The sequence below is a fragment of the Camelus ferus genome, chromosome 35, assembly GCF_009834535.1.
Source record: "Camelus ferus isolate YT-003-E chromosome 35, BCGSAC_Cfer_1.0, whole genome shotgun sequence".
Classification (NCBI taxonomy): domain Eukaryota; kingdom Metazoa; phylum Chordata; class Mammalia; order Artiodactyla; family Camelidae; genus Camelus; species Camelus ferus.
In genome coordinates, this window is record NC_045730.1 from 20,482,237 (window position 1) to 20,507,110 (window position 24,874).

The window sequence follows — 24,874 nt, forward strand, 5'->3', positions numbered from 1 at the left end:
CCGTGGAAAGCACCCTGTCTGTGTGTGCAGTTCCAGTGCACAACACCTTGGCCACAAGGCACCAGCACAAGCACCACCACCAGCACCACCACCCTTACCTGGACAAGCAGAATTCCAATGTTTTCTTAAGTACTTCCCGGGGGTCTTCCTGGCTTTCTGGTTGTGATTCATTTCCTCCTACACAGAAGCAATGATTAGCTCGGGGAAAATGGCTTAAAATTTACCAAACAGATAATTCTGTACAACAATGCTCATTTTTCAATATACATATTTATTCATCTGCACAATTAAGATAGAGAAATAAGAAAAATGCTATTTTACAAGGAAATCATAAGCAAAAACAAACAAAAAACCCCTTCTCACCCATACAAAAACAGTTTCAAAAAAACAGCCTAAGAAGTGGTGTTTATTAGCGAAGTTTAGCAGGTGCTTTTTATCACAAAATGAGTATAAGCTTATTTAACGTTTTGTCTCAATTCTAAAGAGATTTTCGGGTAGCCTAGAAAAACACAAGATAAAATGACAATAAAATATAAAGGAAAGAATAAAAATAAGGAAAAGATAAATACAGGCCCCCCAAAAATCAAGGCTGGGGATCCTGAACACACGCAGCGGTAAGGCTATGCTGTGTCTACACCACAGCCTGACACACTGGCCCTTACACTGCCGGACAGGCAAAGGGACAAGGCAGACACTGCTTGGATACAGCGATCCCACCAGAGAACACTAAGTGAACAGATCCTCTAGCAGAAACAGAACCTGGTACTAGATTCTGGAGAGCCCTCCTAAGATGTCAGATGGCATGTGGGTAACTTCTGTGTGGGGGTCACACGGAGCACCTACCATGGACCGGGGCCTCCAGGACGGTGCACTGAGCTCAAGGTGAGGCCCCGGGCCCTCCCCAGCACTCTGCTCACCAGGTCAGGATCCCATTTTAAGGTGGCACTAGGAGAGAAAAAGCACTTAAATTCTAAGAACTAAGAGTTTTTTTGCACACTTAAAAAAAAATCTTTAAAAACTGAAGTGTAGTTGATTTATGACGTGTTAGTTTCTGGCTGCACACTTCTACGTAAGTTTCATGGTACAATAATACATGTGACACTGGTATTTTAAAACAAGAGACACTGGTATTTTAAAAAGTCAAAGACCATCAAAAAGCAAAGACAAAGCAGGGGCATTTACAACAAATAAAGACAGAGAGTTTGTTTTATATAAAGAGCTTTAACAAAATCCACCCCCCACCAGCAAAAAAACAAGACAAAACAAAACCAATGGACCTGATGAGACTGAAAACTAGAAATGGCTCTTGAAGCTACAATCTCATTTCACTCCTTCATCCAGAAAGGCCTGTTTTAAGTACCCACGTGAATTCACATTCCACACCCCACGTTTCAGATATTCACTACATGTCTCCTGCGTGCCAGGCACCATCAAAGCTGTTTGTTCAGCCTCAGTGAGGCAAAGCCTCTGCTCTCAGTGGGAGGCAATCAAAAGTTAAACAAGTAAACAGTAAACAAACAGCAGTCAGGCAGACTGTGACACAGTGGAGGAAACCACAGGGCACAGGGCCGTCGTGCCACCCAGCCACTCCACACGGGGCTGGAGAGGGAGCCAGAGGTGCACAGAGACAGCTGGTCCAGATGATTCCGGAGAGTTCTGATGGGGGAGGCCGGGTGTGGAGGGCAGTTCCACTGAACATGAGAGAGGATACAACAACGTGGAAGGTTCCTGACACGGCAGGTGAAGGGTTTGGGGACGGAGGACTGGGAGACTCGAGGTGTCAGGGTGTGAACTGCTCTTCCCACAGCAAGACAGGAGGTCGTCTGCTTCCAGGCAAGATGGGGAGCAGGGCCTGGAGTTACCTCCCCTCACGGAACCACCAGCAAAACCACACACACCTGTTTCCAAGAGTTACAGTCATCAAAACAAACCAACCTATGGAGAAGAGACAGCTTGGAGATAAACCTACATGCTTCAAAGGATTCTGACAAAGGCACAGAGGCAGTGCAATGGAGAAAAGAGAGTCTTTCTGACATGTGGGGCTGGAAGAGCAGCATGTCCATGTGGGGAAAAAAAAAGAATTTTGCTTCATACCTCACACACTACAAAACTTAGCTTAAAATGGACCACAGACCTAAAAAATGTAAAATTTAAAACCATACAACTCACTGGAGAAAACCTTAGTGACCTGAGATTAAACAAAGATTTCTTAGGTACAACACAAAAAGCAAGATCCACAAAACACAAAACAAAACAAAAAAACCTGATAAACTGGACACAATTCTGAACTTTTGCTTTACAAAACAAACTGTTAGGAGAATAAAAGACAAGTCAGACTGGAGGGATGTATTTGCAAATTACATACCTGATAAAAACTTGTTACCAAAATATATAAAGAACTCTCCACTCAATAATAGAACAACCCAATGAGAAAATGAACAAAAGACTTGAACAGATGCTTCACCAAAGACATGTGCACATGAAAAGACGTTTGACACCATCAGTCACCAGGGAAATACAAATGAAAAAACCACAGTAAGATCCCACTACCCAGCTTTGAGAATGGCAAGAAAGACTGCCTACATCCAGTGCTGGTGAGGATGTGGAGCAGCCGGAGTCGGGCCCACTGCTGGTGGGATCCAGAGGGTTCGGCTACAGAACACAGCTTCACTCGCTCTTAAGAGGATGAACCTATGCCTAGCAGATGATCTGGCCTCTGATGATGAGGCACTTCAGCGTCATGGCCAACTCACCTGCAGTGCTAACTCCTGACTCCCCCTGACAGAAGTCTCGAAAACTGAATACATCCTACGTTTATACATTATTGTTCAGGCTGCTACCACAGATGTTCAAAGAGATTAAACTCTGTCCTATCATTTGGTCTTTCTATGGACTCTGAAATTTTAAGCACTTTTTGAAGACCCAGCATTCAGAAAAGAGACACTACATAATTCTGTGATTCGATTGTGTTGTGAATCATGGAATCCAGAGATCGTGGACTTTGGAGCACTGATTTCATCATGAGAGACCTAAGAAAAACAGATGATTTTTTTTTCTTGATGAGTAAGAGTGAGCTGTTTTGATAAGTATAATACCAACGTATCAACAGACCTCAACATAAGACCACTTAGGATCAAGTGTTAAGAGTGTGTATCATCTACTCAAAAAGTCAAAGTAAGTCCTCAGGCTTTCCTAGGGCTACTCGGTTTCTACAATAGTTTTTTCACAAAATCTAAAAACTGCTGGGCCTTTCACTGCCCACTGCGGGAATACACCCTGGCTCTGAATGCCACCAACGTGAGGCGCTTTCTCAAATGCAAAGTCAAAGTGGCTTTTAGTGCGGAGTCGTGCGTACCAAGTACAGAGACTCAGCTACTACCTAGGGCCTGCTTGTGGAGTTCCTAAAGAATCACTTGTGCAAGTCAGGTCTCTCAGCCTGGATATTTGCACCTAAATGTCACCTCAAAGGGTTCCTTAGTCACAAACTGGTCTGGGATATTGATAATTCAATCCTATATTATACGCTTAAATTACAATTCCAGAAATCTTGGATCATTTCAAAAGAACTCTTACCAATACCCAAAGGACATCAAAAATGGAAATAATTTAGTATCCAACTCACTCTTTCTCCCTTCCTCCCTCTCTCTCTCTCGCACACATACCTACACACACTCCTGGGAGAAACAACTTCCAACGACCAAGAAAAGGAAATCTGATTCCTGGGCAACCACGGTTCAGACGGCTTATTTCTAGAGCTTAAGCACTTGACACCACTTAGTAAACTACTACATCCAAGTTTTAAATGGTGCCTTCAGGTTCACAGAGGCAGTAAGTTGACAAAGCACGGCATTTCCCCCATAGATACAGCAAGTACCCTTGTCTAATGGCACAGCTATACAATGTGCCATCCCTGAGGCACACATGATTGTGTTACATGCGAGTTTCTGAAAAGATCACAGGGAAATAGGAGATGTAATCTAGGAAAATAAAATAATTTCAGTCTCTAAGTGATGGTTCTTTTAATAACTTAGAAAGAGTACTATTAAGATCTTAAATGGATTAGATAACCTTTTTCTATCTTATTTGCCTTATTTCACAAGTCCTCCACGATTAAATTTGAGTAATAGGTGGAGACAGACATGCCACTGGTATTTGGGAAAGGCTGAAAAATAAAGATTTTCATCAATCAAGAATTAAATTTGTCATTTATAACAACAATCTAAATATTTTAAAAAAAAAACAGGTTCAAGTCAAATTTTCAATAAATTTCCAGTCCCACTGTTGTCGTGAAATATTTGAATCACTCTAGAATGTAATATGGTTTCATGATTTCTGGGAACTTACTACCTTGAATCTCAAATCTGTAAAGCCTAATTTTTTTCATTAAATGATCTCTGAAAAGTCTTTAACCAAAATTAATAATTTAATTGGTCTAACTGGATGCACCAATCTCTTTATTCCAGCAAAAACAAGATACAGAATGTAAACTGCAATTAAAACTCTAAAAGCATTTCTTCAGGAAAAAAAAAAAAAAAAACTCAACTCCAACAGAGAATTTAAGAAAACCTCAAAAATGTTTACACTATTTGAGTCTCAGCTGTGGACATGATGCTGTACTTCCCCCGAATACCTGAGTAAGGTTCCTTACAAATGAAGGCCATCTTCTATGTAATCCAATATGAAAACTGAAGAAAGGAAATCAGTATTTACACATTACTGATTCTGTGTCCTTTATTTTGCATCCTATCAGGAGTCTCAGGATTTAAACTTGTCCCATTATTGACAATGTTCACTTTGATCACTTGACCAGAGTAGTGTTTACCAGGCTTCGTCACTAAGAAGTCACCCTCTTCCCTTTTGTAATGAACACGTATTTTGTTGGAAGTTATCTTGAGGCTCTGTAAAAATTCCATTCCTAATAATAAACTGAATTTATTGATTTGCTTATATCAATATGAACATAAGGATAGCTACTTTATTCAATGAGTCATGATCCATTACTAACAGTATTTAAGTTTAAGTGTTAAATGTTTCCAGATTTAACCCTTGGAAACCCTATCAAAGCTGGCTCCTATGTACTTTCAACATATCCCCATCATTTATGAACACTTCTTTACTTTGTATTTCAAAAAGAAGTTCCAGTCTCACCTGGTACGTTCCCTATCCCAGCCTAGGCATTTCTTCGTGGATAGAACCCTGGTTCCTTTCGGTGGACAAATGTTCAGAGATCAAAGGCTCTATGTTGATAATTGCTACTGAGATGAGCTGTTTTCACTTAATCTCAGGGGAGAGAGCTAGGGAACATGTTTAATTGAAGGCATACATGCATACACAGATGTGTGCAAATATTTACGAATACACATTTATATCTCTTTATTTCTATATCCCATCTTTTGTGCTACTGCTGTCCTTGCTTTTACATATGCTATAAAACCAAAGAGCATTGATAATTATTTTTTCTTGTTTTTCTGCATCATTGCCAGCAGTTAGTATTATCAGATTTGGGGGTTTTGCCACATAAATAAGTGCATAATGGTATCTCACTGCTGTTTTAATTTGAATTTCTGTAATGATAAATAATGTTTAGCATCTTTTAATATGCATACTCACCATACATACGTCTTCTTTTAAGTATGAGCTCAAACCTTTTACCCATTTTCTTGTGTTTATTTTCTTTTGAGTTTTAACAATTCTTTATATAACTGTTTTGACTCCTTTAACAGGTAAGTAGATTGCAAGTATTTTCTCATAGTCTGTTGTTAGTCATTGCATTCTCTTAAAAAATGTCCTTTCCAGAGCAAATGTTTTTAATTTTGATAAAATCCAATCACCTTTTTTTTTTTTCTTTCTCCAGGATAACATATTTTTTGTGTCTAAAATGAAACTTGAATTGTGCCCTGGGGGCCACGGGGCTTGCTGCTCTTCTCTCCGAGACTAAGGCTTTCATTTCAAAAGGGAGTGAGGCCCCTAGAGCCCCTGCCCCAGGGGCCGCCCCTCCTCCCAGGACCCCACCCCTCCAGCCAGGCTTCCCGTCTCCCGCCTGACCTCCCGTCTTTCCTGTGAGGACCCTTTGGAGGTTCGTGGAGAAAAGCCTGTGAATGGGTGCAAATTCCCTTCTGTCCATGTTAGGAGAGAGGGGTTATCTTCTCACTGGAATTCATGCTCAGCCTTTAGGAAGTGGTTACAAAGTTAACCAGATTCTTGCCCATGTGCCATCCTCCCATATCCTGCACAGCTAGCTGTGTCTGATACCCTTAGAGGGACCTGTTTTTCACTAGAAATCAGGTAACTTGCTTGTCCTGTGACTTCAGCTCTCTAGTGAGTACAAAAAAAGTTTCAATTTTTTGGTTTACTTAGTTTGAGAGTGACACACTTTTTGCAACTTTCTATATGCCAGGCAGAAGGAGAACTCCGGATAACCTTTTAAGTTGTTTTACATTCAAAACTCAGTAAATTCTTCAAATAATTAACCAAACATGCTATGTATGCATTCGTGCACACACAGATACATGAAAGTGAAGAGAGGCAAGTTTTCACTTTATTCTAATAAGTAAAGTTACAGAGAGGTTAATGAAGATTTTCAAAAACACTGAAGTGTGACACAATTTATTGTATAATTTAGGCCAATTTCATAGTTGATTTATACACTGGCATTTTTTATTAGATGCCAGCGAGCAGGAGATATAAAACTATGAGCCCTCATGAAGCCTGTAAAAAGGACAGGAATATATGTCAAATGTAAGTTACTGCTGGAAGAAATTGCTGATTAACTGTCCTTTACCCTCAATTATTAAAGATTAATGTTTTACAGCACAATCTGAGGGAAGCACAGCCTGGGAATCCCATCTCTGCTCTCTCTACACTGTAGATGAACAAATACCAGTACCTTATGAATTCTGCTCTTCAAATAGTCCAGAGTGCTTTTGGTATTTTGCCTCATAGCATTAGTTCTATGGCTTTGCCCAAGCCAACAACTGAAATAAATGTCTCCCTCAAAAAGAAATACTTTGAAAAACAAGTCAAAACCCCTAAAGAAATCAAAAGTAACCATCAAAATGATGGTATCATCACACTGAAAATGCAGCCAGTGATACCATCAACATCACATGGGCTGCCGACAGTCCACCAGCAACAGAGTGGCTGCAAACGACTAACCAGCCCCGTAGAAAACCTGCTGAGAAAGACTGAACCATGCTAACAGGGGGAGGGAAAAGCTGAAGAACAGTGTGAGCGCTCGGCTCCAGGTGCACAGGATACACCGGGGAAAGGCATGCTCATGGTGCCTGGCATCATTCCTCACTCTGGGGACTGTGATTTAAGTCCTTGTTACGGTGACAGCCTAGGGTAATGCATTCCTCTCGCTAAAATAAGTTTCTCACCAGATCTATTCTAAGAGCTTACAACTCTTCACTGAGAATATCTCTATACTGGAGGAAATGCTCAGTTTACATGATTTAAACAGAGCCCCCTACAACAGAGTTCCCTTACCGAGGTTATGATTCACCTCTCCATCTAAAACTATTCCCTTGTCTCCTCTGACCTAAATCCCTTTCTTGTCGCCTCTGACCTCAATCCTGTGCTAACTGAACACTAAACCACAGTCAGATGACTAAGACAGCTGTTACTGATAGCATCAATGTACTAACATTGCCTCGTAGATATCATTAACATACAGACTCAGGCTTTTCCCCCAGGGCAAGATGAGTTCACAGAACCACGAGCCATGGACCACCCTGACAGAGAGTCATAAACTGGACACATCCTGACTCCAGAAACCTTGGTTAGGCAATGTCACAGAACCGTCACAGGATGATGATTTTTCTTTCGCAGTTTCTTTGTTCTTCCCGTTTAAAACATCCCTAACTCAAAGATCAAGGTGAAGGCGATCTGAGATTTGTCTCCCACTCCCTTACTTGGTGCCCTGCAAAAAAAAAAAAAATCCTTCGCTGCAAACACCTGCTTGTCAGAGTTAAGCTTTCTGTGTCACAGGCAACCCTTGCTTGATAACATCATAAGAGAAAAGCAAGCATCCTGCATAGTCACCAAGAACTTTAAACTTCAAATCACATCAACAGCATGGAGAGTATTTTGACTGATTAGGATAGAGCAGCAATATATCCAGGATAATGTAAAGCCACACACAAAACTCAAACTCACACACACACACACACACACAAAAGGAATTCATTTTTTTACCCATACAGAATTTATGAAATTTGCCCTTTCTTGTTTTTTCACTTTGATTCCTATCAATCCTATTTCTCTCTCCCTCCCTCCCTTTCTCTTTCTCAAAAACTTTCCCATGACAAAAAACTCCTTCTTGTCCAACTCTATTATCTTTCCTAAACTCTGCCACATTTCAATCCCTCTTTACAGTCTATCAGTAAACTCATCATTAACCACTGCATTAATCTTTCTTTGCCCAATATATACACACTCCCCTTTCCACTGCTGTCTTCTTCCATTTTTCTTCCTTTTTTCAAAGTGAGACTTTCCTTTGGGTTTTTTTTTCTCCCAATTCCATAGATTCTCAATCATCTGCCTGTTTCACATGCCTACCCACAGACACTGATGTTTAAAAACTGGAATGAAATGCTGTCTGTATTAGAGTCAGTCTTAGTGGAAACTTCCCTAGAAGTTGAAGAGTTAAGCATCAAAAGGGAAAAGTAGCAGTTGTGAAGGCCAAGACTCAGTGACTCAGTTTACTCTGGCTGAACAATCACTACTAGATGTATTCTGCTCAGTCCAAGTGATCTCAGCGTTTTCACCCTATTTGTTAATGAAATAAAACTATTCAGAAAGCGTAGTACTGACTCATCAGGCTACTGTGGCTTCCAATTCAATATGCAGAAAATCCTAGGGTATTATTATAACTGGTGTACAGAGACCAGGGAGTAGCTTTATTTTCCTACAAACATTGTCTTTAAACACATTCTGCTTAATCTCTGCTCCCATTTTACACACATCACATGACTTCTGAGTCATTTTAAAGGATCAAAATCCATGGTCAGTAAGTAAGATTCACCTTTAGGTGAAAAACTTCATCGATTTTAAATCAAAACTTTCATCTCCTTCTCAACCCAAAGCTTTCCTCCTCCAATACGAGCCTGAACCATGGAGCTATAGTGGGAGAGGTAACACCTGTTCCTTCGCTACCACTTGACCTCTTTCCCTGCCATTTTCCGGCTTTTTCTTGAGTCTGTGAGAAGTTTAAAGAAAGGAGATGAAATTTTATATTCGCATTTCTCTCTTGCTGACTCACACCGGGTGACCTCCGATATACCTCTGCACAGCAGGCACGTGGCCTTTTGAAAGTGCAGTACAGGTGGAGTTCCCTGGAGGTCCTGTGCAGACTTTGGCCTTCTGCATTTTCTAGAATGGGCTATTACAGTCTTGGGATCCACCTGTGCTCACATCCTACCTCCCACCTCCGAAGCACGCGATCCAGTCTTTTACTTCTGAATTCTCCTTGCCCCAACATGCTACGATATTGCTTTTAACTATCTCTGCCAGTGAGAGTGGAGGACAGAGGCAGTCCTCTTCCATTATGCCGCCTGATTCCAGTGGCTTTCCTGTTTTTAAACTTCATGGTAGTTCTTTGTTTATTAATGTTTTTCCCACGTAAATAAAGTATACTACAGATGAAGGAATACTCCCCACAACACTGGCATATGCTCAATAAGTAAAAACTGGTATTCTCAGACATACCACTGCAGAGCTGATCAGACTCTGCTTCTTTTCTTTATGAAAGCACTTTATTAATGTCCATTTGGAAGACATCTAGAAGTAAGATTAATGTCTCTGACTCCTTATAATCATAAATCTATCCTTCCAGGATACGGAGAATGCTACCAATGTCATGACGCTTCTTTTTTGACAATATCAAAGGTAAACACACAACCACAAATTCCCCTTAACCTAAGGAAATTGACTCTGCTTGTCATTTAAAAGTCTTTTACAACCAAGGACCTGAATGTCAGGTCTATTCAGAATAATGAATTTGAAATTGCCAGTGACAAAAGCTCCAACTGTCAGCTTCTATTTATACAGGAAAAAGAACAGAGGGCAGTGGATTTTACAGATTTGACACTGAAGTATTTCATCACTGCAGGCCTCAAACAGTGTAGAAAGCAAAAATGCCATATAATTCACACATAGGCCAACACAGGCCACAGCATTCAACCTTTTTCCTTTTAAATGCTTCTTTATACAAGTTGGAGTTTGCTTAAAATGCCAGGCTCCACAGCACCAGTTACATACACCTAAATGCCATTTGCATAGGACACTGAATACATCACAAACAAATATTTGCTTTGTATCTCCTATTTGCTTGTCTAGTTCAAAAACAAGGCTCTTTTGAAGAAGGGGATGTGGTCCAGGGCTGCCCCCAAGGCAGCCCTGACAGGGGAAACCCACAGTATACTAATCCCTTTCCCTCGGGCTCCTTGTGGGTGAGGCCACGCTGAGACGAACATTACATACAGTCTTGAGAGGAGGAACACCTGCACACACACCCATGGGAGAAAGCATGTGTTTCCTGACATTCTCTATACCTTTTGTTTGCTCCTCCCAGTTAATTCTCCAAAATTCTGCACCTTTTGTTCCAGGATAAGGACCCGAATAGAAAATATCACAGATCCCCATGCCTTCTGCCCTTCCGTGTGGCTGAGTCAGCTGAGAGCCCAGCAGGCTATTGGAGGGAAAGACAGAGCACAGAGTTCTCCAGCTCCCATTGTGAAAGTCCCCTTGGATTGGCAGTGCCCTCCACTCCAGTGAAGGTCATGGTTTCTCCCAAGGTAGCTGCTCTCCACACAGCTGTCTTCTTCCAGGTTATAAAAACCACTCCCTTCCCTTATTTCTTCAGATCTAGAGTATTTACAGCTGTTATCAGCCCCAAGCTACAACCTTCCACCACCTTAAAAATCATTCCCTTTATTGAGTCATCCTTGAATTTTGGAATTTGGAGTGTGTCACTGCTTCATGCTGTAACCCTGGCTGACAGACCTGAGGGTGGACAAGACACCTGCTTCATCCCCCACCACTCACTGAGTAGCTTGAATAATGCAGGGCCAGGACACATAATAAACCTTTAATTCATGAATGAATGAAAAAGGAAGGAAAGGAGGAGGGAAAAAATCTGCTTACTGGACTGGTATCTTAAATTAACAGTGGCTTTCAGTGTTCCCTCCTTTGGTGACGACACCGAAGGGACATTCAGATTAATTATAGTGAGTCTCTGCCTTCCATCTTCCCTCCAACATCTCACCTAGACTCTGAAAATTGCCTTGACTCTCTCCATTTTGATTTTAGATCTCCTACAATTCACTTCCTGTATAGCAGTCAGGTTGATTTTCCCGAAGACACGTATCAACCCTGTAGCTCCCAAGGTCCTCACAGGTTTGTAGATCAGATCACCTGACATATAAAATTTTCTTTTGTTAGTTCCTTCCATCGTCCTTAGATTCATCTGTCAAATCCTTCATGTAAACCTTCAAACTCTGTTTCAGCCACACTGAACCGCTTCCTTTTTCCAAAGGTATTGTAGTTTTGTGTGTGTGTGTGTGATCCTGCCCACATGCTTTTGTTCTTTTTCCCTTTACTCATTCTTTGCCAGAATACTTCCTATAAATTCTTCCAGACCCAAAACAAGCATCATCTAATCCCACAATTCGAGGGCCCTTTCAGGATCCCCCTGAGCTTCCACAGCACCCCATGCTTTCTTACCTTCAGGCACTACAACATGCTCTTTATTTCACTATCTCCTTCCACTATCTGTCTGGCACACAAACAGTGCACGATGTTTGTCCAATGGATGAAGGAACCAGTCAAGATGATGGATATGAGCATTACTGCTACTTGATTCAGACCCTACTCCCCCATCCTGCTCACTCATTCATATACCCTAAAGGTTCTACACTCTGACAATCATCTGGCACGTATTCTCCAGAATAAAGAACTTCCAGTGCAGTGGAGACATGTTATTGGGTCAAATAAATTATTAAAGCACATAAGGAGAAAATACTAGTGATCATGGAGGAAAATGAGTAAGAAATTTATCAGATGACAAAGTATAAAACTCCTTGGCTTTAAAACACTTAAGGTAAAATAGTTCCTTATTTTATAGTTGCTTTAGGAATGCAACATTTGACATTTTCAGGTACTATTAAGGTTTTAAATCAGTCAGAGATTTTATTTTCATCACTTCCGTATCAAGTGGTTGGCTAACACAATTGAGGAGAGACTTTATTAGAAAATTATCTGGCTACTCATAGCATCAGTGAGAGTAACAGAAGATCAAAAACTGAGTAGAAGGAGAAAAGCAAGGATGCCCCTGAGGTCATGGCCACCGGAGCTGCTGAGCAGCCTCGTGAGGCTCCCACCCCGGAACACTGTTCTGTTCTCTGTCCCTTAACTCCATGCAGAGCACCTGGATATACACTGAGATTCTGACACCAGGGGAGGCATAACTCTCTAAAAGGAAATCAAAAGCCATTACCAACAGAATGGAGACTAGGGACACTGAGGTAAAAATACAAAGCCACTATGTGAAATAGCAAATATCCACTGAAATTAGATTTAGTCATTTTTTTAACTTTTAGAAAATTTTTAAAACTTAAAACACACATTAGTTAATAAGAGAGGTAATGGTGGACTTAGGGAGTTCAAAATGTAGGCCACAGAAATAAGTCTGATGAAGGACTAAAAGAAAATAATTTTTAAATGTGTTTTGCAGAAACAAACTCACAGGCATAGTAAACAATCCTATAATTACCAGGTAGAAAAGGGGAGAGAAGGGATACACTGAGAGTTCAAGAATCGGTAATATTAACTACTATATATAAAATAGATTTTAAAAAACCAAATTTCTTTTGTATAGCACAAGGAACTATATTCAGTATCTTGTAGAAATCTATAATGAAAAATATAAAACAAATATATGTATGTATGTAGTGACTGAAACATTATGCTGTACACAGAAATTGACACAACGTAACTGACTGTACTTCCACAAATAATATAAAAAAATCAGTCAGTATCAGTGTTCTGTATCATAAAATTCCATTAATCCAGATCTAAGTTACTATACAAAAACTAAACTAAAAACTCTTCTAAATATTTTATTATTTAATGATTTGTTTGTAATATAAAGTCATTTAGTTTCTAAAGGATTTTTCTTCTATTTAAATTTCTCAGATTGTTTTCCTTTTTCTTTTCCCCCGGTTTCTGTAGAGGAATATGGCTAATCCAAGGGCAATCTCAGTGGAATAAAGACATCTGATGCACCAAAGAAATATGGATTGATAGGAACTGTTCAGAAAAGGAGTTTATCAATCAAGTAGGATGTTCTTATTCTGTGTTGTGCCAATTAGGATGTGCAAATCGAACACTGGTGCTTTCCGTTGCTGTTGCTGTTGCTGTTTCATATAGCTTGCAGAACATAATTACAGAATTACAGGCTGTCTACCCAGGATGGATGTCTCATCTCAAAATAAACTGAATCACACATAGCTTGTCCCATTTGTTTTGGTCCCTTTAATATCAATTACAATGACTGTCGGTTGAACACAATTTTAGCACAAAAAAAAGATTATACCTGGTTATGTATCACCCATGGAAGGAAAATTCAATGTTTCTCAGCTCTATTATACTAGCCTTTTCCATCTCCCTTCAACCTGTATGGTCTTCTCAGGAAAGGAGGCATCAGAGTGACGAGGGCCTAGCAGTGAGCTTCAATACAACACCTGACACGTTTTCATGCATACAAGCCTCATCTCTTGGTTACACTGACGGACTCTCTGGACTATAAACCAACTCACACAAACCTAAGTCCAAAGGCAATTAGTTTATGCAACCAAATGGTAAATGTGACTCTGCATTCTGTCAGAGGTGACTAGGATCTCAAATGAAAAACAGAGACTTTAAACAGTCCCCATTAAGAAGAGTACCCCAACTGTTAGTGAACATTACAGGTTAAAGTTTCTGGAAAGCAGACTCTGAGACAGTTTAGGGTTAAGATACTGATAATGGAGCATCAGTTAAATCAACAATCCTGGAAGGGGAGGAATCAGAATTGAGCAGAGGAAAAGGCCAAACTGCTGTAAGGTTTGACAGCCTCACCAGAGCTCAACTGACACTCTGGAGTGGACCTGCTTTGGAACAAAACAAATGAGCCTTTATACCTTGGCCTCCATCAGTCATTGGATGTGAAATGACCCTGAGAGGACATGCCTTTATATGAGATGGCTATGCCACTGAGACATCATTCAACAGGTGAAGACTATTTGCTGCAGCACCTGAGGTAACAAGTACTCCCCTCAAGAGGGATCTGGTGGTCCACAGTCCTACTACAAATACCCCCTGTGCACCACTGTGAGTCCTACCTGCATATATCCTCAAGGAACAGCATCTTCAGGAATCACGAAGCCTCACTTCTTGAGAGAAATGTAAAAGAAGCTTTGTAGAGAGAAACTGCTGTCCAGTCCACAATGGACACTGATTTTCACCTTCTTCCACTACCCCTGCGGGATTCCCCGACTCTCAGCTCCCACCTCCTCTGGTCTCAGGGCTTATTTTATGACACGATCCAAACTCTGATCCTGGAGGGGACTGGGTCCCCATTTGGCATGCTGTTCTCACGGCTGGAGTTGCTATAACTGTTCATTTATAGAATAAAATGGACAAGAGGAATGTCTTACTCTGTTTAGGCTGCCCTAACAGAATACACAGACTAAGTGGTTTAAACAACAGACGTTTATCTCCTCACAGTTCTGGAGGCTGGAAGTCCAAGACCAAGGTCCAACAGAGTTGATTTACGGTGAGGCCCCTCTTCCTAGCTTACAGATGGTCACCTTCCTACCATGCCCTATCACAGCCTTTCCTCTACACATGCAGGGAGATTCGTGAGCTCTGGTTTCTCTTCCTCTTTTCTAAGTTTACCAGTCTTGTTGGATTAGGGCTCCTCCCTTATAACCTCATTGAACCTTAATTCCCTCTTTAAGTGCCCCATCTCCAAATGTAGTCACACTAGAGGTTAACACTTCAGCACACCAATTTGGAGGAGGGGACACAATTCAATCCATAAGGAGAACCAAGGGTACCTAAACAGTCCACTTTGGTTCCTTAAGTATCACCCTCAACCCAACTGTGTATCAGAAGTTCTCATCCTCTTGATGTTCAGCATCAATTATTCCTGCCAAGACGGTGTCTGCACCTGCCTGTCAGTCTCTTTAAACAAGGAATTCAACGTGCCCAGTTGACTGATGTAGATGGTAATTTACAAGGACCCTGGCAAAAGTGCACTCTGAGGGACCAGGACATCTAACCCTCAGAGTCCAGAGTTGCAGGGGAAAGAGGCATCCACCCCACCCAGATCACTATGAGTGACAGTACCTGAGATCACAGTTGCTTTTCTCCTATGGTTCTGTCAAAGATAAACACAGCTAAGCATTGGTTAAAGTGGTGAAAACATCTTATTCAGCAATTCCTGACTGCAGGGGAAAGAGCTGAGCTGTTCTGGGCAATCTGAAAGGAAGAATGAGGGCGAAGGCAGAAATGATGCATATAAATCACACATTTTAAAGTTTTAGCCAACATGAATTAGCTATTAATATCATTTTGATTGCATTTTCAAATAAGCTAATCACCTTAGCTGTGGCTTTGTGACAGAACAAAGCTAACTGGTTCCCATGAATAACTGCCAATGGAACACCAACTATGAACATGACAACAAAAAAACAGTAATAACATAATAACTAACATTTGTTGTATGATGTACATGTACCACGTGTTTTACATGGATTATTTCCTTAATCTTCACAAATTTTCCATTAGGTAGTTACTATATAATTTTAAATTCTAGGTCACATGGAAAGAAACATGGCCTGTACATTCTAAAAAAACACACACACACTTGCATATTTCAAACTGCATGGTCCCAAAATACATGAAACATTTCTCTATAATGAATCAAGTACCCAAATAATTACAAAGTAAGGCTCATCATATAGCCTCTCACTGAGAAAAACAAGAGATTTTGAAGAATTGTTAAATGACTTAACTATCAAAGAGTAGGATTTATTGTCCTACAAAAGCTAACTTTTTGGATGGAATTTACTCTGTTCATCTCACAGGAAGAAAAACAAAATCAAAGTGTCTGCTACTGTCTTCCAGGGACAGACAATGTCATTTGAAACCTTCTCATCACTCTGTCAAGGCTGAAGCCATGGACGTGCACCAACCACTATACCTGAGCACATCAGAGTGAAGGAAAAGGCAAGAGGTGTGCTTGCACCTGTAGAACTGTATCCTGTTCCACGTGGCACCACTGACTAGAGGTCAGCCGTCTCATGAACCACAGCACCAACAGTCATCCTTTGTGGGATATGGTTCCCAATCCAACTTAAGTAGTTGCTAAAAGTGGATTCTACTGTCTTTAAAATTCCCTGAACGAAATAAAACAAAGCTCTAGAACTTTTGGCTTTATTTACATTGTCACATCGCCATCTTGTGGCTGCGGTTGGTAGAAGAGGAAACTGCTGATCGCTGGTGATCTCATCTCAAATGTCCAAGCAAGTCAACTGAGGCTAAAAATGCTCTGTTGCTATGACTGGCAGCTACTGACAGAGGAGAGCCCAACCTCTATATGAGGGTATGACTGCTGAAAAAGAAAAGGCATCTCTAAATTAAGTATAAAACAAATAAAAACTCAATTAAAATCTGAAAAGGTCTTGGTATGAAGCATCATATAATGCTCCAGTGAAGGACAGTGAGGTCAGATTTTCTCGGAAGCATCTACTATTTTCTTTAACTCAGACAATTACAGAATGAGTGCTTTTCAACAGCATAACAGATGGATTATAGATGGATTATGAATTCAACTGCATTCAATTCATGCAGCTACAGGTAAATTTAAAGTAGAAGCCACTCGAAGCAGTGTCTCCCTATTTGGCTGATTTGAGAGCTCCACTAAGGACTGCATCAAGACAAATTCCCGTGCCCATTTTGTTGATTAAATTTCCAACCCTATTTTACTTTATTTGAAACACGAATGGGATGGCATACTAACATTTAATTATATCTGCTGCAGGTTCATTAATTCACCCAAATTTGTCAACTTTAGTATCAGGTCAAACAGGAAAATTATGAATTTTGTCAAGTGGAAGTTCTTTTTTTTTTTTTTAACATATTCCAGAGCAGGGAAATCTTCAAGAGAAAGATGACGCATCTGCGTCACCAACTAGGCTAAGTCAGCTGGAAAAGAGGGGGGTGAACAGTGGTCCAGTGAGCCAGGGAGGAGGAAAGGGGAACAAAAAGCTGAGCAGGGCAGTTAAAGAAAAGTTAGGTGATGTGGAAGATGGTATTTATTCTGCCTTAGTGTGAGACTGCTCAGAAACCTATGACTGACGACTATCTCTATTATACACCAAGAACCTCGAGAGAGAACTAGGGGCAGTTCCCAAGAAGCTGGCACCACAGCCAGAATGAGTCATCACAAGGCTGAACAGACTCCAAGACCTCCGGTCTAGCTGGGAGAGGTCTTCCGCAAGCAAGCTGTCCAAAAACACAGATTAGCTGCTCCACAGATACATCATCGTTTCTAAAACCCTATTCATTGTGGGAGAAGTCCACTGATGAGTAACTTCAAGGCAAGAAAGAGTTCTTACTCTCCTTCACCTTGCCTCAGCTTGACATCAAACTGTGGCAAAGACCTAAATGGTTTATTAGGTTTGAAGTGACATTTCCACTTCCTTTAAATCCCTAAATTCCATTAATTCTTAAAATGTATTTTCTTACTACGGTCTCCTATTGACTCAAGATATGCTGAATTTTATAACCAGTAGAAATATATCACTCTATCTCCACTTCAATAAATGATTTCTACCTTCTGTATTTATTGCCTATTGTTAAGAGATATATAGTCCAGATTATAACGTGGAGAACATTCACTGTCCTTAAATGCATGGATGCTCACTTCAGAAGTTAGCAGAGCTATCACACCATCTCAGATAATGGCCTACTCTTTGATCATTATGATAATTGCTTGACAGTGGTCAGCAGATCACTAGAGACATTTAGAAATTGAATTACTTGCCCTTGAAATAGAAGGAAACAATGAGGAGAAATCATTTTCATAGGAATAGGAATTCTACTCATCTCAAATATGAATCCTCTGATGAGCATTTGTATTAGGGATTCAGATAAATACCATTATAGGACTTTCTGCCTAAAGGAAATGGAAAATAATCTATAAAGAGGAGACATTCTGGGAAATTGAAACACTGGCTTCAGTTTCAATGGACATCTTTGTTTGGCTACAATAGTTGCTCAAAAGGATAAAGTCCAGAAAGGGTGAATTATCATTTTTACATTGCAAGATTAACAAAATACCAACTTAGGTCAAAGTTGAAGATGCACTTGTGTGTATTTCTGTTAGTGCTGAGTCCACTTTGTGTCCCTCCCTGGGAATCAGAGTTGGCCAGAGGTGGGCAGTCGGGTAAGTTTTGTGGGCTGAGCTGATCTCCATGAGAGAAATGGATGCATGAAGTCCTAGCCTCCTGCTAGACTGGAATCTGAGCCACCAGTAAGTGGGGCTGCAAGCATATATACTTGAGCCATATTCATGGCATACTATGTTTGGTTCTAGTCTTTAAGAAGATATAAGCTTAAATCAGAAAATCAACATTCTCCCCACTCCTAAACACTCAGCACAGCTGAAGGGGCTGCAGCACTCATAACTCTGGGTCCCAACTTTGTGACTATCAGAACCTAGGTTAAGACACTGACAATGGCATTGTCGAGGTGGGCATCAGCCGCAGTGACACACCCGTGCTTTTCACAGCCAGCAGCCATCATGGAGAGAGCCAGCTCTGCAGAGAAGAATACAGGAGATGTTCACAAGGTTAACCAAAGAGAGACGAGCCTTTTATCTCTGGATTTTCACCCTGTTACAAAGTCATAGCTGAGCCCCTCCCAGATGCCTCATAAATGTGCAGAACAGTACTGGTGCCCTTACTCCCTGGAAGCCTTGATGGAAAGTGAGTATTATGAAGACTAGCCCTTTGTGTTCTGATCTTCCTTATGCATCAGCGTAACTGCAAACTTATTCAGACTTCAGAATTTTTATTGTTCGTGATGTGTATGAATTTGAAAAGCATGCAGCCTAATTTTGTGATTGTCAGTGAGCTCACGGGGCAGGCTCTGAAAAAGTTACCCATTTGGTCTGACAGTACAACTGATATGAAAATCCTAATTGGTTAATGAACATAAAACACTTGGAGAACATTCATCTTTCTGACTACTTTCATGGGTCTTCTTCAACTAGTTTTACTCTCATCACATACACCTTTTCATTTTTTAACTTTCATTTACTGAAACAGCCAAATATGGACATCAACTCGAATAAGCCTCAGAGTAAAAGAAAGGTACACGTCTACAGCTGCCCTGAACAACAACGAGCGTGAAGCCGCTGGTATTCTGGCTCCATTTGCGGTCTTGTTACTGACGAGTGACACTAAGTCACCAGATACAGAGATCTGAAAAAGAAAGTCACTTTGTCTATTCTTGAGCTGGCTCAGGGAATTCTATAAGTGCATGAGCATCTTCCTCTAAACCTGGTGTCTTGCTTATCTTCTCTTGTTGCCTTTCCCTCAGCAGAAGCCTGAATTGGGCTGGTGAGAAAAGCACCAAGTATAAGATGAAGAATAAAGCCAAAACTATAAGACACTGATGAAAGAAACTGAAGATGACAAAAACAGATGGAAGGCTATGCTGCATATTAATATTGTGAAAATGACCACAGTACCCAAAGCAACCTACAGCTTTAATGCCATCCCTATGGAAATATCAATGGTATTATTCACAGAACTAGAACAAATAATTCTAAAATTTGTATGGAAACACGAAAGACCCAAGAACTGCCAAAATAATCTAAAAAACAAAGCTGGAGATACCACGCTCCCTAATTTCAAACTAAAGCTACAGTCATCAAAACATTATGGTACTGGCAGAAAAATCAACACATAGATTAATGAAACAGAACAGAGAGCCTAGAAATGAACCCACCTTTTCATGAGTGATTAATCTATGACAAAGGAGGCAAGAATACATAATGGGGAAAAGACAGACTCTTCAATACATGGTCTTGGGAAAGCTGGATAGCTCCATGCAAAACAATCAAACTGGACTAGTGTTTCACATCATATACAAAAATAAATTCAAAATGTATTAAAGACTTACATGTAAGACCTGAGACCACAAAACTTCTGGAAGAAAACACAGGCAGTACACTCTTTGACATATTACTAGTATTTTTTGGATTTGTCTCCTCAGACAAAAGAAACAAAAGCAAAAATAAACAAATGGGACCTAATCAAACCAGAAAACTTCTGCACAGTGAAGGGGACCTATTAACAAAATAAAAAGGCTGCCCATTGAATGCGAGAAGACATTTGCAAATGACATAGCCAATAATGGTTACTGTCCAAGATAAACAAAGAACTTATGCAACTCAACATTAAACACACAAACAACCCAAGTAAAAAAACCACCATACAATCCAGAAATTCCACTCATGGTTATTTGTCCAAAAAATATGATATATGTATCCCAGTGTTCACTGCAGCATTATTTACAATAGCCAAGATATGGAAGCAACCAAAGTGCCCATCAATAGACAAATGAACAAAGATGATGTCTATATATACAATGAAACAATTCTCAGCCATAAGAAAAGAATGAAATCTTGCCATTCGTGACAACATGGATGGATCTAGAGGATATTATGAATGGTGAAGTCAGACAAAGACAAATACTGTATGACTTCACTTATATGTGGAATCTAAAAAACAAAAATGAACAAATAGAACAAAGCTGAAACAGAGTTACAGATACAGAGAACAGATGGATGCCTGAGGTGAGGGAGGGAGGGGGGAAGAGATTTATAAGATATAAATAACTTTGTTTTCCTTTTTATTGTGTTTCATGAAAAAATTACAGATTTTATATAAATCTCCAGTGAAAATCTTCATTGCAGTTTAGTTTTTTAATTTACTGGTGATGGAAAGTGGTACTTTTACATGATTATCAAAAACATATTTGAACTCATGCTGGCCATCTGGAATGATCTTGGGAAATATTAAAATAAGGACCAGAATTCCTTTAATCAGCTCCATCATCTTTCCCCATGTGTTTAGCAGAGTTTCTTGATTTTTTGGATTTATATTTTACATCAATATTTTTTAAACATTTATTGAACTTTTTGTGGTCTAGTATCTAATATTTGGCATTGGGGGAAAACATTCCATGAACATATGAAAAACTATTGACTACACTATATAAAATACAACATACATCTATTGGTTCTACTTATTTACTGAAGTATTTATATCAATTTAATTAAAGATTATTTTGGTGCTTATTATTTGGCAGGTTCTCATTTTCTCATTTAAATTTTATCTACCTGATCAGTCACAGATTCTTTTTTTTTTTTTTTTTACTCTCCAAATACAATACACTTTCATAAATTCTTTTGTTTACAGAAATTTGTTTTTTACATTTTGGTTTTATATTACTCAGCATTAAGACTTCTATTTGTTATCACATAATGATTTTTGTTATTGTATTTTATTATTTGTTATCCATGCTTTCCTTTAATTTTAATTGAATTCAATTCACTGTATCTATCATTGCTTATCTCATGTTCTTCCAAGATCTCTAGCTTGCAAATGCTATGTTGTTGAATTACACTGGTTTTCAACAGTCAAACCTGAGACTCTTTGCTATCTGGAAATCATAAGCAAAATTAAGTCATGTCCTTCTCACTATAAAAGTTGCTTTATAACAAAATACCCCTGAACCTCATTCCACCTTCTGGTTTGAGTGCTCCTGGTTCACTATCTTTTGGTGTGTGTAAAATGAGCTTTTACTAATTACTACTTCAGCGATTTATTGGTTTTAGTCTTTTCTTAACTTTTGACACTACCTCTTCCAAAATTTATGTTTTAAAAATATCACCGGAGAACTTTTCTGCCTCTAACTCCAGGGGATTAAACTTCAACAAGAAAAGAGAAATACAGATGTTCTCCTACAAAGGAAGAGTGAGAAAGAGTTTGTCACTAGAAGCGCGACCGTTAAAGACGGGCTGGGCCTCCCTGGCTCCGCTCTCCTCACCTCGGCCTCTGCGGCCTTAACAGCGCGCGGCCCCCGAGCCCGCTCTCCCTAGTTCGGCACTGCCCTCACCGCCTGCCCTACCTCCAGGCCCGTCCTCGCGCCTCTCCGGAGCCGACACAGTCGCTGTCCCGCTGCAATGTGGCTTCTCCGTGGTCAGCAACTCGGCCTAGCGGCTCCGCTGGGCCTCACCTGCCGACGCATCCAGCCGGTTGGAACAGAGCCGGTGGCTTCCCCACGGACCGGAACTCAACCGCCCAAGTCAACCGGCAGCGGCTGCGGGGCCCCGCCCACGCCGCACACGTCCCACGAGAAGTTGCGCCAGCTGGAGAGGCGGGAAATTTAAAGTGGTCTCAGAGAAAACTGCCCAGAAAGGGGAAGGGTTTAAAGATATATTGGAGGAGGCAGGTAATATGTACTTCCCATCACCTAGTCTTCCTTGATAAAAACAATAAACAAATCCCAGTTGAGAGACATTCTACAAAATATTTGACCAATAATTCTCAAAACTATCAAAATCATCAAAAATAAGGAAATTCTGAGAAAATACCACGATCAAGAGGACCCTAAGTAAGCATGACTACTGGATGATCCTGGTAAAGAAAACATTAGGAAAAAATGATAGAGTCTGAGTAAAATATAGATTTTAGTAAATAATAATGTATCAATATTAGTTCATTAATGTAATAAGGGGAACTCGTTTATTTGTAAATTTTTTGTGCAAAAACTCTATAAATCTAAAACTTACACAGCATAGTGATTTCGTATTTCTATATATTTCAAACAGATCACTACAGTAAATCTAGTTACAATATGCCACCATACAAATATAATACATAGTTATTGTCTAGTTTTCCCACACTATACATTTCATACTCATGACATTTATTTTGCAACTGGAAGTCTGTACCTCTTAAAAAACTCCAAAACTCCTTCCTTATTTCTTTCCTCCCCCAACTCCCTCCTTTCTGGCAACCACTTGTTTGATCTCTGTATCTAGAACTGTTTCTGTTTTATTATGTTTGTTCAATTGTTTCTTAGAGTCCACATATAAGTGAAAACATACAGTATTTTTCCTTGTCTGAAATAGTTCACTTAGCACATTACCCTCTAGTTCCATCCATGTTGTTGCAAATAGCAAGATTTTATTAGTATTTATGGCTGAGTAATATTCCAGTCTTTATATACTACATCTTTTTTATCCATTCATCTATTGACGGGCACTTGGGTTGCTTCCATATCTTGACTATTGTAAATAATGCTGCAATAAATATAGGGTGCATGGTTCTTTTCTAATTAGTATTTTTCTTCTTTTCCAATAAATACCCAAGAGTGGAACTGCTGGATAATGTGGAAGTTCTAATTTTAATTTTTGGAGCAGTCTCCATACTGGAGATTGCTCTGAGGCTGCAACAATTTACATTGCCACCAACAATGCATGAGCATTCTCTTTTCTCTACATCACTGCCAACACTTGTTATTTGTCATCTTTTTTGATGATAGCCATTCTGTCCAATGTGAGGTGATATCTCATTGTGGTTTTTATTTGCATTTCCTTGATGATTAGTGATTTTAAAATTTTTTTCATTTGTCTGTTGGCCATCTATATGTTCTCTTTCTGAAAAATGTCTACTCAAATCCTCTGCCCATTTTTAATAGGGATGTTTGTTTTTGATGTTGATTTGTATGTGTTCTTTGTATGTTCTGGATATTAATCCCTTACCAGATATATTGTTTGCAAATATGTTTTCACATTCATTAAGCAGCCTTTTTGCCTTGTTGATGCTTCCCTTTACTGAGTAAAAGCTTTCTAGTTCTGATGTAGTCCCATTTGTTTATTTTTGTTTTTGTTTCCCTTAACTGATGAGACATCCAAAAAAATTACTAAGACCGTGTCATAGAGCATACTGCCTATGTTTTCTTCTAGAAGTTTATGGTTTCACATCTTACATTTAAGTCTTTAATACATTTTTTTGAATAGTTTGAGAAGGATATGTATTAATTCTTTAAATGTTTGCTAGAATTCATCTGTGAAGCCATTTGATCCTGAGCTTTTTTGTTGGGAGTTTTGTTTTTTTTTTAATTGATTCACTTTCATTACTGATTGGTCTGTACATATTTTCTATTTCTTCTTGGTATAGCCTTGGGAGATTGTATATTTCTAGGAATTTGTCCATTTATTCTAGGTTGTCCATATTATTGGTGCATAGTTGTTGATACTAAAGATTGTCATCAAATCACAAGGGAAGAAGAAAGGAACAAAAAGAACAGACAAAAACAACCCCAAAACAATTAACAAAATGGCAATGAGTACATACCTATCAATAATTACTTTAAATGTAAATGGATTAAGTGCTCCCATCAAAAGGCATAGAGTGGCTGAAAGGACACAAAAACAAACTGAACTTGAGGGGATGGGAAAAGGTATTCCATGCAAATGGAAATGAAAAGAAAGCTGGGGTAGCAATACTTTTATCAGATAATATAGACTTCAAAACAAAAAAATGTTACAGTAGACAAAGAAGGATATTACATAATGATCAAAGGATCAACCCAAGAACATATAACAATTATAAATATATACACACCCAACATAGGAGAACATAAATAAATAAAGCAAATATTAACAGACATATAAGGAGAAATCACAATAATACAATAATAGTAGGGGACTTTAACATTCCACTTACATCAGTGGACAGATCATCCA

At 39.5% G+C, this 24,874-nt stretch overlaps 1 protein-coding gene across 1 annotated transcript in view; it reads right to left on the minus strand.

Annotated features, from left to right (window-relative positions):
- Window positions 1-9,546, minus strand: part of LOC116661539 (la-related protein 4B-like) — a 29,440-nt gene extending 19,894 nt beyond the window's left edge. Inside the window, 2 exon segments of the mRNA XM_032473834.1 lie at window positions 99-177; window positions 9,429-9,546. Coding sequence (XP_032329725.1) covers window positions 99-177; window positions 9,429-9,546 — 197 coding nt within the window.
- Window positions 9,547-24,874: the final 15,328 nt, after the last annotated feature.